At 38.0% G+C, this 18,923-nt stretch overlaps 1 protein-coding gene across 2 annotated transcripts in view; it reads right to left on the minus strand.

Annotated features, from left to right (window-relative positions):
• Kair1d (Kainate-type ionotropic glutamate receptor subunit 1D) overlaps positions 1-18,538 on the minus strand; it is a 205,829-nt gene extending 187,291 nt beyond the window's left edge. For both annotated transcript variants that reach the window (XM_078177539.1, XM_078177540.1), the window contains exons 1-2: positions 18,466-18,538; positions 12,611-12,766 (exon numbers count right to left, since the gene is read on the minus strand). In XM_078177539.1, coding sequence (XP_078033665.1) covers positions 12,611-12,766; positions 18,466-18,538 — 229 coding nt within the window. The remainder of the gene's footprint in view (positions 1-12,610; positions 12,767-18,465) is intronic.
• Positions 18,539-18,923: the final 385 nt, after the last annotated feature.

Consider the following 18,923-nt stretch of genomic DNA (forward strand, 5'->3'; position numbering starts at 1 on the left):
ATCTAAAAATCATTTTGAAGACGTCCACAAAACGTCCATATAATGTCTTCTCCAAGTCTAAAAGACAACTTAAAGACGTGACGATTTGTGTTTGCGTTATGCTCTTTTGACACATTGTTTCGTTGCGTGAAACAACCAAGGGCCCACATAACTTTTCAAAGTGTTTTATTATTTTCACATCTGGCAAGCCGATATTAAAATTCGTTCCATGCCATCGACCGGAACAGCCATGATAAATAAACTTGATTCAATGAGCGGATCAGTTTTCTCTAATGTCTCATTGACAAAACATTGGTAAAACCATGGCAAAAAATGTATTTATCGTCAGATCGTGGAGTTTTTCTCGATAGTCGAGTATGCGCGAGCGTTTAGCGCGAGGTTGCCGCGATTTCGCGGTGGAATAAATTCGGATTGAGTTTTCCCGGGGCAACGCGTGCCCGGAAAACGTTGCGGAAGATGAGAAAATTCGCCGCTGGAAACCCGAGACCGGCAAGACAGAATTCTCGCAGCGTCGCCGGCAAAGTAAATGGACGTATCGCGGTGGATCTTCTTTCCGGCGGACTCGTTGCCGTTAAGCCGACGCAACGAGCTCGGATCACGCTCGAATAAAGCCGATACCCAGCACAGAGACGTTTATTCTCTTAATTGACAACCAAAGCCTCGAATCGTTGTCGGTCCACCCCCGTAGAAACTTATTAACTGGAAGATACAGAATTAGCTAACGTACTGCTCCCGAAGTTGCCCTAAGCCAGGCTAGCTAACCGCAATTCAAGAAACTCGGCAATCAACTATCATATTGTTCAAACTCTTCGGCACCCATCAATTTGCACTGCAATGTGCGACCGGTAATGTTGTTCACTATGCGAGTCGTTCGAACGAACACTTTTATGATTCTATTATTAGCGTAGTAGAAATTTTATGCATATTTTTTCACTTTAATAATTTGGTATAATTTATTTGAAATAAACTAATCGGTATCTTGTCATTATTATTCTGTTTTTTATATTTATATATATATATATATATTTATATTTTACTCTGTTTGCTATTCTATTACTATTTTATTTACTCTTCTATTATTATTCCATTTTATTTACTGTTCTACTATTAATCTAATTTATTTACTATCCTATTATTATTCTATTCTGTTTTGTGTTCCATTATTATTTTATTATTATTTTATTTTGTCTATTTTTATTCAATTATTATTCTGTTCTGTTTACTGTTCTATTATTATCTTATTCTATTCACTGTTCTATTATTATTCCATTTTATTTACTATTTTATTATTATTCTATTCTGTTTATTGTTCTATTATTATTCCATTCTGTTTATTATTCTATTATCATTCCATTCCATTATTCTTCGATTATTATTCTTTTATATTTACTATTCTATAATCATTCTATTTCATCTACTGCCATGTATTATGGTGTAATTTTATCGTGAAATCTTATTGTATAATTTCAATGCATTACGCTTTCTCATCAAATAATAACGTAGAGGTTATCCAGCACGTGATTCATACTACTCAGGGACGTCCAACAGATCAACTATCATCTCACGGGTGTTACTACGTTTCATAATGCCATAAGCCCGGCCGACTGGCCAAAGTTGCAACAACAGCTCAACGCGAATTTAATTAGTTTCGTGCGCGATACAATTATCACCGGGGTAAATTAGTTTCTCTTCTCGTCACTGTTGGACGTCCAGTTTTATCGAAACTTTCGCCGGAATATTATAGCCACCATAATTGGTCAACGATATTTTCGAATATTAATTGAACAGGAAAAATTAGACAGAATCGACATTTCGTAATTATCGAATTAATTTAAGGGTAGTTTTAGAATGCGTTTTTCTTTATTGCTTTTATTTGACTTATTTTTATTTTTTACTATTATTTCAATAAGGTATTTATTAATATGTTAGTTATCATTAATTTATTGTTATGTGGTTTGTCAAAGGAATCGTTTGTTTAATGTATATATTGTATATTAGTATTATAACATTCTATATAAGTATTTATAAATATCATTTCCTTGGTTATATTCGATTAACATTTGATTTGTTATCATTCCATTACTATTACTTTATAACCCATAATTATTTATAAACATTACAAGCCACAATATTAATTACCAAATTATAGTAATTAACTCTTCAATAAAACTACGTATAATCTAGAAATTATTCGAGCATGAAAATAAAATCATTTCTGCTCGAATATGAAGCAAATTGCGCGATGCACGCATATATCAGTGGTATCGCGACTGATTTCGCTCTGCGATGGCCCATCGAGAATCATTTATTCTAATTCAGTTATGACGTAGCTTATGGGGAACCGTGCACAGCGTTTTCGGCTATCGCGAGCCTTCTACAAGCAGGGAGTTGCGAATTCCCTTAACCGTGTGAAATTTGTCAAGCGGATTGTAGGCGAAATACAAACCATTCCGTAATTGGAAACTGTCTCCGCTAATTTCGGCGAGTGACCGTGTCACGCGGCGCGAAATGCATTTTTAAGGCAAATCATCGGAGCGCGGGGTTACACCGTGCGACGGTTAAACAATGGAAAAAAGAGAAAGAGTAGCGACGAATGGGAAATAACGTCGAAATGGTGTCCGAAATAAGGATAAACGGATTCTTTAATTTACTTGAACTTCGTAGAGGCTGTTTCGAAAAGTTATTGTTAATTGTGTTATACGTTATTGTTAATGTTGTATGTTGTATTAATGTATGTTAAGCATTCAGTGTTGAGCTTTGAACTTCGATTCAGTACTGTGTACTGAACATTGGGTATCAGGTAATAAATATCGTGCATCAAGTATGTATTAGGTATCAATCAACAAATATAAAGTATCAACTATCAAGTATTAAGTATCAATCAATAAATATTAAGCATCAAGTATCAAAGCATCATGTATTATGTATCTATCATCAAATATGATATATCAAATAGTAAGCATCAAGTATTAGGTATTTATGATCAACTATCAATTATTAAGTATTAAGTATCATATAATAATCACATATTAAGCATCAAGTATTATGTATCAAGTATTAAGAGTTAAGTATCAGGTATCGAGTATCAAATATCAAGGATCATCAAGTATTAAACACCAAATGTCAAGTATCAAGGACCATTTATTGTAGTATTCACCATTCACCATTCACAATTCAACATTAGGTATTGAACAACGATTATTGAGTATTGGGTATTAACCTCATACTAAATGAAGTATTTGACATTGATTTATTGGGTATCAAATATAGAGTACTGACCATTAGGTATTAGATATGAAGTATCACGTATCAAAAATTAGATTTCAAGTACCAAATTTTAAGTATCCATTATCGATAGTAGTATCAATTAATAAATATGAAGCATCAAGTATAAGGCATCAAACATCAAATATAAAATATTAAGCATCAACTAATAGGTATCAAAGTATCAAGTATTAACCCTTAGGGCTCTAAATACTCCCGGCCGAAACGGTCAGTAGGGACGGCGCGTGGCTAGCGCTGACGGTCGCTGGGGACGGAATACTTTTATGCTAGACTGAACTAAGTATTTGAGGCGCAAACAGTAATAAATTATAGTAATCTTTTTGCAAGGGGTTAAATAATTAAAGAGTGCTATTTTGAGTGTTTATTTAAATTACTAACGAGTGCCCCTGTATTATTTTTGAAAAAGGTAACTGCATATTGATCGAAAAAATCGACAGACGCATATATGCGCCCTTAGTCCACGCCGATGACTTAGAGTAAACGCATATCTGCGTCCTTCGGCCACAACGGCGACTTTCGTCAAACACATATATGCGTCCATAGAGCCCTAAGGGTTAAGTGTCAAGCAGCAAAGTATCATCCAGTTTAATTATTGTAAGGATTATTTTCAAAGGCTAAATCCCATGTGATTCCGTGGTAATAATAAAACAACAACTAAGGACACCTTCGATTAACAATAACAAGAATAGTTTATTATTAATAGTCCACAACTTCCCACGTCTTACAACAACAACAATAACGACAACGACTACGACAACGCAAGGACTTCGACAATGACAACGACTTCACAACTACAACAACAACAACGACTTCTTTACGCAACGATTCTCCTTCGAATGAGACGATCTTTTCCGCTAGTTCCTCCACCCTTACTCGCCTTTCTCCAAATTATCCTATTACACTCTCTTTCTCTTGCATTCATACTCTTTCGCTCTGCCTCACTTGCTATCGCATTCTTACTCATTCTCTCTCTTTCTTTTTTTCTTTAATTCGCTCTCGCTCAGTCACACTCTATCTTTCGGCCACGCACGACTTCGAGGAACCTAAGCAATAAACTTGGGCCACTCGCAGTCGCCCGAACACTCTGTCGCCATGTGTCCCATACATTACCATTTTATGACACTCAACCATTCTACCTTTCATACCCGGAAAAAATTCTAAGCATCGATCATTTAATATTCACTATTGTAGGGATTTACAGCATGCGTTTGCGAACGTTCTAGAAGGACGTGTTTGTTTACGCGCTACTCTGCGACAACGGCCAAATCGAACTCAGTGCAAAGCGAGCGATACAGCGGAACAGACGGCGAGAACAGCGAGCGTTAATCTGCGTATTTTATTTTGTAGTATTGTGTGAGAACTATTTTATATTAACATTAGAACTACCGACGATTGAGGTATACCTACTTCTACCGGAGGGGTCAAAATAACTTGTTTCTTAAATTACCAAGACATTTGAGAAAAGACAGCAATTTTTAGTTTTTATATATTTTTTATTTTTATGGGAAAAAATTGAATATAACCTAAATAATAATAGTAATAGAATAGCAAAAATTTATAAAATACTTATGCATAAAAGGATCGACGGAAAGTAATCTGAGGAAACTTGCCTGCAATAAATACTGCAAGTAATGCCCAAGTCAAACAGTGTAAGTCGTAGGAAAAATATTTTTTGGTTGTTGACATATCTTTGAGTTTGAAATATTTTCTTTTACGACTGAAGGTCGTGTCACAAGTAACGTGTCACAATAATTTCCACGATACAACAGAACAGTACCGAAAACCTATGTTCCTTGAGGGGGTGCGGGGTGTCAAAATGACTGATCTCGGTATATGTAGGTATACTGCATACAAATTTGCAACAAAATGATAAAAAAAAAACATAACAGTTTTACAGAATTAATTATTTGTATATCTTAGAAAAAGTCGTGCAAAATTTTCTCAAACAAAATGCAACTGAAATGAGTTATAATTTTAAAAAATGTCAAACAAGTCATTTTGACCCCCCTTGGTAGTTCTAGTGTTAAGCGAACGTTATAGCCTATATTCTATCTGCGCCTAACAACCGACAGATTACACCCAATATTGAACATTCATCATTGAACATTAACCTGTTAAGCGGGGAATTAGCTATTGCTCAACTCGTTTCAGAATGGGGACTTTTTCTTCGCAGCGATAGGTAATATCACACCTCAAATAATAAAGGAATATCGTTTTTAACTTATGGTTTTTATTTATTTTAAAAACATGAAAATTATTTATTTTGAACATGAAAATTCATGACGCATCGACAATATGATGGCATATATATAACCACTTTAAGATTTAATAGATAAGAACAACGTAGAACGTAATGCGTTCAATATATTACGATTAATTTCCATGACGAAAAATTTCGTCATGCCCATTGCAGTGGGCTTTTATGTATGACGAAATATTTCGTCATACCCAGTTAACAGGTTAAGTATTGATTATTGAGCATTGGCTATGGTTTATTGAGTATTGAAAATTGAGTATCAGATATCATCAAGTATTAAGTACTAAGTAGTAATGTAAAATATTAAATACTACGTATTCACAATTGAGTACTGACCATTCGGTATCAAGTATCATCTAGCATTAAGTACTAACAATTAAAGTAAAGTACTGAGTATCAAATACTGTATATTCAGCATTGAGTATTGAGCACTGAGCATTGAATATTGAGCTTTAGAAATTCACTGTCAAGTATTGAGATTTGAGTATAGACCATCGAATATTGCGCGTTGATTATTGAGTATTGAGTACTGAGCACTCAGCATTGAGTATTAAGTATTGAGTTTTCTTTTGAGTATTTAGCTTTGAACTGGGAGTATTGACCATTAAGTATTATCATCAAGCATTCACTACTAACTATTTAAGTAAAGTACTGAGTATTAAATATTGTGTATTCAGCATTGAGTATTAAGCATTGAGAATTGAATATTGAGTATCAAGCATTGAACATTGACCTTTTTGTATTGATTATCAAACATTGATCTTTGGCCAATGATTTATTGATTATTGAGTATTTTACTACTAAACACTGTTTATCAGATAGCACCTACCACGTACCCGATATCAACTTCAACCACTCTCGAGCTACGGTGAAAAATGGCGGCAGCTTCGAAAGCCACGCTCGCGATCTCGAACCATGTTTCCCTTCCATTATGCCTAATTGGAGGGTATAGAGTTACGGGGAGAGATCGCCACGGGCGCCGGGAACTTCCCGACGTTCCGATACGTGTCCGTGCCAGAAGTTCGAGAACTATGCGGCAAGGAAGAAACCTTAAAAGTTGCGGGAAATTAGAGCCGCGAGTTCTGCCCGCGACGGTCGCAGCTCGTCGTTCCCACGGCCGAACTTTCCGGCCCTCTGCGGCTCTCGAAAATTGGCTTAGCGAAAGTGAAACGAACAATGTCAGCGGAAGAGCAGCCAGTCGGTTTCGCCTGTTTGAGAACGGAGAAGGTGGAACCAGGCTGCGGTAAGTCAATCCCTTTGCCGGGGCCAATTTCGATGCATACGCGGCCACCGGAGAACACCCCGCTGAAATTCCAACAAGACTCAGGATCCTCGTTCCGATTTCCATCATACGGTGACACCCGAGTTTTTCCTCTGCCTCGTTGCATCGGCATCTACATGACCATCCCATCCTTGCCGCAATTTATAGTTGTTCTTGATGTGGGTGTGAGTCTGATCCACTTTGGAATTGATTTTATTGCGAGAAATGAGGAGGTGGAGATGTAGAGAAATTGAGAAGTAAAGAAATCAAGCAATAAAGACAGTAATGAAGAGATAAAGAAATGAAACAATAAAATAATAAGGAAATGACGAAATAGAGAAATCGAAAAATGAAGATACAAAGAAGCAAAGAAATAAAGAAATAAGGAAATGAAGAAAAGAAGAAGTCAAGCAATAAGGAAATAAATAAATGAAGAAATCAAACAATAAAGAAATAAAGAAATGAAAAAACGAAGAATCTAAGAAATAAAGAAGCAAAGAGATAAAGCAATAAAGATAAAATGAAGAAAAGATTATACTTGATACTTGACACCTGATATCTGATTCTTGTTGCATAATATTTGATACCTAACACTCGATATCTGATACTCAATACCTTATATGTAATACTGCATTCTCCCAGTAGTGAAGTTAGCGTCGCTATGACACTTTATACTTTGATACTCGATACTTGATACTTAATAGTTGATACTTGATAATTGATGCCTAACATTTGATGGTTTATACTTGATACTTGTTAGTTCATAATATATATTTGATACTTGATACATAACATTTGCTCTCGCATTATCCCATTAGTAAAGTCAAGGTCTGTCACCCTTACCAATAAATGTCTTTTGCTAAGCTTAATCGACAATCAACGAAAAACGTCTCGTTAATTCCCAAAACCCAAATCCGCGATATGCAGATTGCGAGCACAAATATTCGTCGCGGATTCCCTTTGACAATCCAGCCGGTGCAACATTACTAGGATGATAACAAAAGTTGGTTCTGCGTCATTAATTAAAAGCAAACGTCGTTGGTTCTTTCGACGGTATTAATTACTCGCAAGTCGGTCGGCTCGATTCGAAGCCTCTACGAAACGAAAGTAATTACACGATTAAACGGATTAGGAGTAATCGTTGCCGAACCGACTAGGCGCCGCTGAAGAACGACGCTCCGGGCGATTAATAATCACTCGGTTACGGGAGCGACAATTATTTTCACGCGACATAATCAGCGGCGGGCTAATCGTCGACTCGAGGCACCGATTTATTAAACTCGGTCGCGCGCGGTAAACGCTGCTTGTCGCGGCGAGGACCGGCACCATCGCGACGCGTTATCCTCCCCCCGAGTACCGTCGATTGGCCGTTCGATGGATCCAGATTTGGCACTGGTCCACGGGTACACCGTGTCACGCCATACCCGCCAGCCTGCCAAATCTCAGCTCGCATATAATCGTTTCGTAAAAACTAGACCTCTTGCGTGACAGACGGCCTCGAACATCCTCGAAACGTCATGTGACAAATCAAGACGTCTTTTAGACGTTTCATGGAGGACGCGCGGAATTCGTTTTCGAGCGGAGTCCAACCTAACCAGAACAGAAAACGCTCTTTCGTCTCGGGAATCTCCGAGGCTGCCGCTCTTTACTTTGTTTTTACGATATGACGCGCGGGAAACAAGGGCGAGCCTCGTAATACGGTTTTATGCTCACCGTCTCGGCGGTTTCTCGTTCGTTTCTCCGTCGTCGACGTGCCGGATGCAAAAGTCGATCACTCGCGACGATACATAATGCAATGAGAAAGGAACAGATATACCTTCGACAGCCAGTCGAAGGATGTCGCCGTGTTTTAAACCTCTTGGAGAGGATGATGATGATTCTTATTGGACAGTTTCTCGGAATTTGTTTGGTGACCTAGATTAATGTATGACTTTTATGGAGAAATTTTATTGAGGTGCCGAGCTCTTTATGGACGATGGAGGGCGAGTTTTAGAAAGACTTAGAAGATGACTGCATTTGTTTGGTTTTCATTTCGCACGTGATTTATGGAGCGAGGATTATGTTTCGACGAGACGGTGCTTTCTTACAGAATGTAAAATAGTATCAAGTATCAGTTATTGAATATTTAACCCCTTGCCGTACACTAACGAGTCAGACTCGTGATAGAGATTTATATCAATAAGCTGTCAGGTATGAATGTTTATCCGTTCTGTTAAGTAGGAATCAAATTTTATTCTCTTGCCACCAATATTTAAACATTCAAGTAGATGTAAGCACACAATAAATATAAGATTCCATTTTCTTGGAAGAAATTAGTGCGATCGAAAATATTCTAATCATAGTAATTGTAAAGAAAATAGTATGACAAGGGGTTAAGTACCAAATATCACGTATCAAGTAAAAGTATCGAATACCAAGTATTAAGCATCAAGTATCGAGTGTCAAATATAAATTATGAACTGTTATAAGTATCAAATATAAATTGTAAACTTTAATATGAAGTTTGCATTATCAAGTATCAAGAATCAAAGTATCAATTAACAAAATATTAAGTATCAAAATAATAAGTATCAAGTACATCAGCTATCGAGTATATCAAGTACCAAGTATATTAAGTATTAGGTATCAAGTATCAGATACTAAGCATTAAATACGAAGTATCAAGTATTAAGTATGAAATATTAAGTATTCAGAATTGAGCAATAAGTATCGAGTATCCTGTATTAAAAGCATGATCTTTGGTTACCAAGTATCATCAAGTATTAAATATTTAACACTAAGTAGTTACCATTAATCAATTAGGCATTAAACAATATTGTGTATTAAGCATTAATCATTTACCATTGAATATTCATTATCGACCATTGAGCATTGAGTCAATACTCAAGAACGTTCAATAACGTTCAGCATTAAGCAGTGAGTGCTAGCTATTGAGTATCAGGTATCATCACGTATTAAGTATTTTATATCAAGTACTCAGTACTAAGCATTCAGTATTGAGCACGCAGCATTATGTTCTTCAGCATTAAACAATATGTATTCAGTTTTAAGGTCATTAAGTATTGAGCATTAAGGTATGAACCATTGTATACCGAAAACTAAGCCATGAGCATTGAATATTAAGTATTGATTATTTAGTGTTAAGTATTAACTATTTAGCATTGACCACTAAGAATATAAAATATCAAAGATTAAGTGAGTATCAAGTATTTTCAGTATTAAGTATCATTACGCATCGAGTATTCAATCAATTTTTAAGTATTTAGCATTAAAAATTAAGTATTAAATATTAAGTATTAAGTATAGAGTATTTAGTACTGAGCAGTGAGTAGTGAAGTACTGAACATTGAAAATTAAGCATTAAGTACTGAGTATCAGGAATTAAAAGTGTTGAGTATTGAGTATTAAATATTGAGTTATAAGCATCGAGTATTAACACTTTGAGGCACAGGATTTTATAGAACAAATATACCCATGTTGCACATAAATTTTGTCGCGTTTATAATTAAACAAAATTAGTATATTTTCATTGAAAGCATATAAAAGCTTAAACAAATAATAATTCAACTGAATTTGTCGTTATAGAATGGGACTTAAATAGTCCTACCGTGTCACTTGGGTTTATGAATGAACAAGGCAAATATATAGCTAGCTATTGAAATAGTACGAAGTGAGTATAAAAATGTCCCACAATGCATTACCGTGCATCAAAAAGGTGGGACATTTTTAATCCCACCGTGCCCCAAAGAGTTAAGAATTAAAAGTATTAAGTATTGAGTGTTACGCATCAAGTATTGAGAATTAAAAGTATTAAGTATTGAGTGTTACGCATCAAGTATTGAGAATTAAAAGTATTAAGTCTCGTGTATTAAGTATAGACTATTAAATATTGGGTAATAAGTATTGACTATTAACTATTGACTATTAATTAAAGACTATTAAGTATTGACTATTGGTTCTCAAATTCCACACCCACTGGCCCAAATAGAACACATTAACCAGATTATAACATCCACCACGCACAATTCCACCCCTCATCATCATTCTTCACGAGAACGCTCTACACACCACCTCGCGTACATGTTATTTAACAAAACTATAACATTCATTGTCAAAAATACGATTGTTTCTCCACGTTGACGAAGGAATCATAACTAAAGCTCTGCGGTGTCACGCGACGTTCGCGTACGAATTTTCCCCGGAACAAAATTTCGAAAAATAGCAGGTACGTTCGCAAAACCCATTGCGTCTTGCACAATGCACCGACTGATGAAAACAACATTGGCGGGGGGAGAGGGGGGGGGGGTGGCGGATAACAATGTTACAAAAGTTTATTTGCAGGCAACATTGACGGAGGCAAGACACCGACACGGGGAATCTGCAACTCTGTTTTCCGTGCGCGGACAATGGGCCGAGTTTGGAAATAGTTCGCGATGCACTAGGATCGCGAAAACTCGGGGAATCCAGGGACGGAGAATTATTCCATGGAAGTCGAATTACTTTTGCGATATCTGGAAGAAGACGCAGCTGCGTGGCTATTGCAAACAATTTCGAGCGAGTTCTAAACCAGCGGGAACAAAGTTGAAGAGCTGGCTAATTGCGTGGAACGCGATATGTGAGAGGGTGGCTGCCTAATTGAATCGCGCTCTGTAAATACAGCCTCGTGGGAACATAATTATTATTTCTTCGTTTGACAATTGCTTCGCTCAATTTGGTATAACTTGACTTGAGATTTTGGATATTTTTTTACAGAAACTGTCCGTAGAAAAATTTCAATATTCGCGGAAAGTGATATATAAACTTCTGATTGGAATTTATAAATTCCTATAGACGGTCTCTGCAAAGAATTGTTAGGACACCAATGACAATTTTTTAAAATTTCCTCCACTCGAAAATTTGTTAACATTCAAGTCTACAAGAAATATTTCAAAACGTGAAATAAGAATTATTGTGTACCGTACGATGTGATCATTTTTAGTATTAACCCTTTGCACTCTACGACACCACTAAATTGGTGTTAACACGTTTCAAAAAATAATGCCTGTTGCAACAAAGTTTGGATGTAAAAAATGATTAAAAGTCAAACTGATGGAAATTTCAATGGAAATATCAATCATAAGAATCAATTTCATATGTACAGAAATGCACTTTGTCACGTAAAGGGGAAATACTAGAAGCCAGAAAAATTACCATACATTTACAGTTAAATGGCTTTGAGTGCAAAAGAGTTAATTGTAACACTAATGGCTTTTTACCAACCTAAAATTGTACTAACATCAAATAGAAAGATTAATTAGGTTAAAAGAATAATTCATCAGTCTCTGTCAAAATCGGGAGAAATTACAACAATAATTGTTCCAATAATTGTTAAAATTATCCTAGAATATCTATTATAATATGTAGTTATATGCACAACGTGCGTGCCGGCGAGGCTTTAGGTAAAGCGGTTGCAACAAGTAGAATAGAACCGCAATGGTCAGACGACTATTGGAGTCGCTAACCAGAGGTACGCGCGCCGAGACGAGTAGATCTGAGCCGACGTGAGCCGAGCCCGGCCGAGTCGAGTCGAGTTGCGCCGAGTCGCAGCGGTGCAGGTACCGAGCTGCACCGAGTCGAGTCGAGTCAAGTAGAACCGCGTCAAATCGAATAACGTCGAGTCGAAGCCGCATCAAATCGAGTTGAGTCGAGTCGAGCCGCGCCGAATTGAATCGAATAAAGCCGTGTCGTTCCGAGACGCGTCGGCACAGGTACTGGGCAGCACGGACGAGTTTAATCGCGCACTGAACGAGCATGAATGGAGCACTCACCGCGCTTGGAAGCGTGAAAACTGTCCTGCGGTTCTATCTGCTCAATCTGGGCGCTGAGACGAGACTTGGGCAGGATGTCCCGGTTGTCGTTGATCTTTTCCACGGCATAACGGAACGCCACATTCTGCTTGTCGTCCGACGGATGAAACAGCCCACCTGGGAAATCACACATCCATATTAAAGCGTTACTTTGACGAGGACCGCCCCCGAGTTTCTTATTTTCCAGTGTCCGACCGCTCGCATCCTCTTTTTAGGTCCCCGTCTCCCTCAACCCAGTTATCCGTTCTATAATACCTCGCGCGATTCTTAAATATTCCTCTCACCGCGACGGGATCACTTGAGTTTCTTTTATATCTCAACACGCGCGCGTTCTTGGGACGAAAGTTCCAACGTTTTCTGTTTAAAAGCTAGTCGTCGCCGTCGTGACGCTCTTTTTTCCGTCGGCGACGGTGCATGCTGTGTCGCGTCGCCTCTCGACGAAGTTAATCGATGCCCGCCCTTAACGAGAAACGTAAATCCATCGCGTAAATTCTATAAATTGTAGAGCGGAGCTGGCGCAGCTGTTCGCCCGGTTACTTTATGACGTGCGCGAGATTAAAATCAATTTATGGCGTCGATTCCTCCCGATGTCTAATTCGGGACGCGCCGGATTCCGATCGATCCGTCCGCGACGATTGATTTTCCACGACGTTACCGCGGCCGTTCCTGCGCTCACCGTCTTGGGAGTTACCCGTTAGTTGTTGTTCTAAACAATTATCGAACTCTGGGGAAACACCAGCACACGGAATATTAATCAGACATTTCACGGTTCCCATAAGATTTATACAAACACGTTCGTTTACTTGGAAACGGAATAGGAAATTTATAGAAATGCGGATTGAGATACATTGGTTGTCTCAAAGACGTCTGGTGGAAGGAGATCCACTGGTTGTCCCAAAGACCCTTCAGTGGAAGAAGATTCGAAAGACGTTCATTTTAGGCCTGAAATAGACTTCCTAAAATGAACGTCCTTTAGGACGTTTAGGCTTAAAGTAGACGTTTTTGAGATGTCTAATTTCGTTTTTGAGGTGTCTTATTTCAATTAAATGGACGTCCAATTTAAGACGTCGTAAAAACATCTTCATTTATAACAGAACGATTTTGATCTAATGCCCTGACATCCCCAACAGCCTACAGCAGATATCCAATTTATATCTATTTTAGGTCTGAACGTCTTAAGTCCAAAATGAAAGTTTTTAAGACGCATTAACGACTTTGCAAATTGGAAGTCCATTTAATGTCAGCAAGAAGACATCTTAACGATCTAATATGGACGACTTATTTCAGATGTTGAAAGGACGTCCATTTTGTGACGTTTTTAATCCATCTCTACTACGTCTGTTATAAGCTGTCTGTATTGAGACGCATCTTTAAAATGTCTGTTTTAAAATGTCCTAAAGATTTCAGGTCTTCAAGATATCGTATTTCAGACATTTAGAGGACATTTATTTTAGGTCATTAAGATGTCTTACTGCGGACATTAAAAGGGCGTATATTTTCGGTCTTTAAGATGTCTTTTTCAGACATTAAGAGGACGTCCATTATAGATTTTTAATATGTTTTATTTCAGACATTGAAAGGTCGTCTGTTCTAGGTCTAAGATGTCTTATTTCAGACATTAAAAGGACATTCAATTTGAGAAATCTTTAACATGTCTTATTTCAGTATGTCCAATTTAAATTTAATTAAATTTTGGACGTCCAATCCAATTTGGAACTTTTTGAAGCCATCTTTAAAACATTCTATGACAGACGTCTTAGAAGCGCTTTAAAAACGTCACTAATTGGACATCCTTTCAATATCCGGAATAAAACGTCTTAAAGACATCCATTTCAGATCGCAACACGTTCAGTCGTAAAATAAACATAAATTAAACACCTTTTAAATATCCAATGCTTTTTGCATTTCTAAAAATTCACCACAATTTATAATCATATCGCAAGTATCTACATTTATTATATCATTCTATTATATCATAATTATACCATTATCAATTAAACAATGCAACAAACCAGCCTTCTTCTATCACATGTACAGCACAAACGAAGGGCGAAGTTTCTGACACAAAACTTGCAACTAACCCTCAAGTTACGCCCTAAACGCGAGCGCGAACTTGCCTTTCTCACAATATAGTTAACAGCCATGGGACTATTTCAAATTACATTTTTAGCCCGTGAAATTTACGATTAAATTCTACGCTGCTCTCTCCGGGCAATTAACGTTTCCTCGAGCGCACAGCGCCGCATCGCCGCGTTGTTTCTCTCATCACTGTCCGGGTCGCAGACGCGGAAACTTCTGGCAGATGCGTTTTCTCTGTAAATCTAATTTGCAGCCGACTATATATATATATAAAAGCTGAAAATCTAGCCCGAGGAGTCCCGAGCACATTAGAATCGCCATAAAGGTATCCCCATAACTCCTCCGCCGGGGCCAGTTCATTCTCGAAGATACAGCGATTTAATAGCCCATAAAAAAGCAGCGGCAAACAAAGGATCCCCCCTTGGAGAACAGTTGATCGCAGCAGCCCCCTCGGTTCCGCGTAAAATGGCCGGCGATGTTATCATTCGCCGCGTAAAAACGTCGCACACACGCGCGATAACCCCGCGCTCTTAACTTTATTTCATCGGTCGATCGACTCCGCGACGCGCACGCGCCCCTCTCCGCGTCCTACCCCTCCTTGCCCTGTACTTTTTACGCGGCACCCTCGCCTGACCCCCTCCTCCTCCTCCCCCACCCACATTTCGCCGGATTAATAGGGCTTGAATATTCATTGATTTTTAATGAATTATTTCGCGCCGCTCCGACGACTCTCGACGGCCAAACAAAAACGGTAAATTGATACCGTCTACTCGCACCCCATATCCGGGTAACATTGGACACGGAACGACGTTTCAATCACTATAGCAGGAGATATAGTGAAAATAGAAAAATTCGCGCACTGATAATCTAAGGGAAATTTAATCACGATTTATATTCGCGAGTTTTATAGTTATTTGTGCGGAAACATTGTACGTTTTCTATAGGTTGGCCCAAGAGGCAACTTCAATCGATTCCTCGGGTGATCTCAAGAAAGTTTTTCCTTTGCAAAAATGTTCTACGAGGCGTCCTTTACAAATTATGAAAGAAAAACGATGACCAATCAGAGGCGAGAGTGGATGGCGTGATGTGGCCGAGCCAATCGGCGCAACTGGGCTTCCTCCCGCTCGGTGGCGCTACTGAATAGCGGCAAGCGAGCGCAATGCGTCATTGGTCAGGGTTTTTTGTTAATAACATGTTAATGAGGTATCCGAGAAGATATTTGTAAAGGGAAATGTTACTTTAAATTGCCTCGTTGAGTACAGTTTTATGTTTTAATAAATATATGGCGTATTAAATTAATGGATAAGTCAATAAACTTTGATATAACTTTGAGGTAACCTTTGACATAATCTTCACATCACTTTGACACATTGTTTATGTCGCGGTATTGTTGCATTTAGAAAGTGCAACTAATACGAAGGTAAAAAGTAAATTTGAGAAAAATACAGACTGAAATGATATAGAAAAATAAAATCGACGAATCCTGCGACCTATAACTCAAGGTCATTCTAGCTGCGCAAATGAAGTGGCGTAGTTCTCATCTATCGAGGATTTTCATTTACCCTATAATGCATATTATGCCTATTCACATTTCCCGTATTAGTGAAAGTAGATTCGTCAGAAAAAAGCACATGACTAAAAAATGAGACATTTGTGCGCATTTTTGTACAAATCCAATTACAAAAATTGACGCGATTTACGAAATCATTGCCATACAAATCCTGATGTAATGACATACGATAAGGATGGAATTTCTGTTGATGCAAGATTCTTAGGACAGATCGCCGACTAATTCTACTCTCTGTTTCCATTTGCCTGCTGCTTACATGTGGATTTAGTGCAACTGAAGCTAAGATAGCAGGCTCATTATTTTCAATAATTGTCGGCTGATGTTTGACGCGTGTTTGTTTCATTGTACCGAAGCGACAAAAACGGTCAGCTAATCGCTTAAAAGCCACGTGTGACTTTTGTAGCCTATACGCATAACGAGCCGCGTACAAATCTTGGGCGTTACTTTAGTGTTTACGGCACTTCCCCAGCACCATGAACATATCAAAAGCTTCTTGAAAATCGTTCATTTTCGCGATCCGGCGTATTCACATTAGAAGATAATGCGTAACTAAATAATATGTTTATGTTGTTGCGTGAGGTGAACGACTCAACAAAACACGAACGAACATCATTTCGAGCATGTTCTGTAGGTAAACCAAGGTTAGTGGATCCTGTGAAAGTGATTATTGCGATATTTTTCGGTTTTTCAACTATTTTCATACTTTGCGCGGCTAGAATGACCTTGAGTTACAGGTCACTGGATTCGTCTTAAAATCGGTAATAATGTGATCGAAAAAAAATACATAGTTCTATTTGAAAAAACATCGATGACCTTGAAATCTCAAAAAATATGACCTTTAAAAAAACAATTTCCACCATAACACGTGCCCCTTCGAACCAACCATTTTGTTCCTCAAGCATTTCCGCGTATCATCAACGATAATGGAGATATTGCTTTGTAACACTTTATTTGCCCCACCCTGTATATAGTTTATAGAAAATTATGGTAATTTGCTCGAACGAATTTATGGTTATCGACAATGATAGAATCAGAAAATGGGGTTTCCTCACCCCCTACATTTATCCCCTATTGAATATTTGATTGCAGCATTCGCTAAGTCAACTACTGTGCATTATTATCATACAAATATATAGCAAAATTCATGGAAAATGTATTTTGAACAGCTCCACACTCTACTAAAAAAGGTGCATTTATCGCACAAATGGCTCCGAAATGCATAATCGTCCACCTAATGGTTCATTTTTCGTTTCGATCGCAGCATTCGCATGTGATCGAGCAAATGATTGACTTATTCTACTCGTCTGACTACGCGCGGCTGTCACTATTTGCTACAACACTGCAAACAATGTGCGAATGTACCAGGAAATTTTATATTTAACGAAAATTTAGTAGAAATATTATGAAAAATATAGGAACAATTTTCTGGCTTATAAAACAATATTAATTGGGATGAGCAATATTTATTTAGTTTTTGTGATGTTACTTTCAATATTTGCCCTCACTGCAGACTTCGTTTCAAATAATATTGCATGTTGCTTCTAATGAATACTGCGAGGCTATTATGAATTTCAAATACATATATTTTTATTCTAATATATATCTCGAATATTATACAATACTTTAAAACAGCAAATTTTACCAAGAGAGTAATAAACGTTATCAAGCCAATAATCGCGATTATCCTTTTTTTATGACATAAATATACATTGAGTACTATCTTGCTCATATCAATAATATATTAATAATATATTCAAATTTATAAAAAAAAGCCAACATTATATTAGATTACTTTTATAATACATTTGGAACTACGTTCCAAAAACTGAAGCAATTTTTTCAAAATTTGAAAAGGAATACTAATAACAATAATATTGGTAACAATAATGATAAGTTAACTTCAAGTAAGCCCCAAGACTGAAAGCTCTATCTAACCATTTCTATAAATAATGTAAAAACTGATTTTTCAATTACGGTGAGTAACGGGTTAATACAAAAGATATTTTCGACCGCGAAGGACGTATCGATTACATCATCGCGAGGGGGACGTCCGGGCCGCCCAAAGAACGCCGGATAGAAAGAAGCGGAGATCGGGGCGAGTTGAAAGAAAGAAGAAGAAAGGGCGAGCCTTTTAGAGCAGAAAACGGCGACTGGAAAAGATACTCACCTATCCTAATGATATCAGGAAGAGCCGTGGCGTGGGCGGCGAGGAGCGCCAGCAGGAGCCACCTCGCAGCCATTTCCGGTTCCGGTTCGCCCCACCGTCTCTGCCCCCTTGCACCACCGCAACCCCTGCGACCCCTGCGGGAGCCTCTCCCTCCTCCTGCAGGGACTCACGCTACTGGAAAACAAGATAGGACGGTGGTGAGTTCATTAAAATGCGCCGCGCAAACCATCGCGTCCGGTCTGAATTTACAGGGTGTCCCGAAAGTAACGCGCAATGGTGACCGAAGGGTTCCTCAGGCGATTTAGAGCAACTTTTTCCTTTGCGAAAATTTTCTACGAGACGTCGTTTACGAGTTATTTACGAATGTGGAGAATGGTATATCGCCGCGTTTGTTGGAAAATAGGGAGTGAGCGGGGGCCAACGACATATGCAACAGTTTTTCTTTAATATCTCGATGA

Source organism: Augochlora pura, chromosome 3 (genome assembly GCF_028453695.1).
Source record: "Augochlora pura isolate Apur16 chromosome 3, APUR_v2.2.1, whole genome shotgun sequence".
Lineage (NCBI taxonomy): Eukaryota > Metazoa > Arthropoda > Insecta > Hymenoptera > Halictidae > Augochlora > Augochlora pura.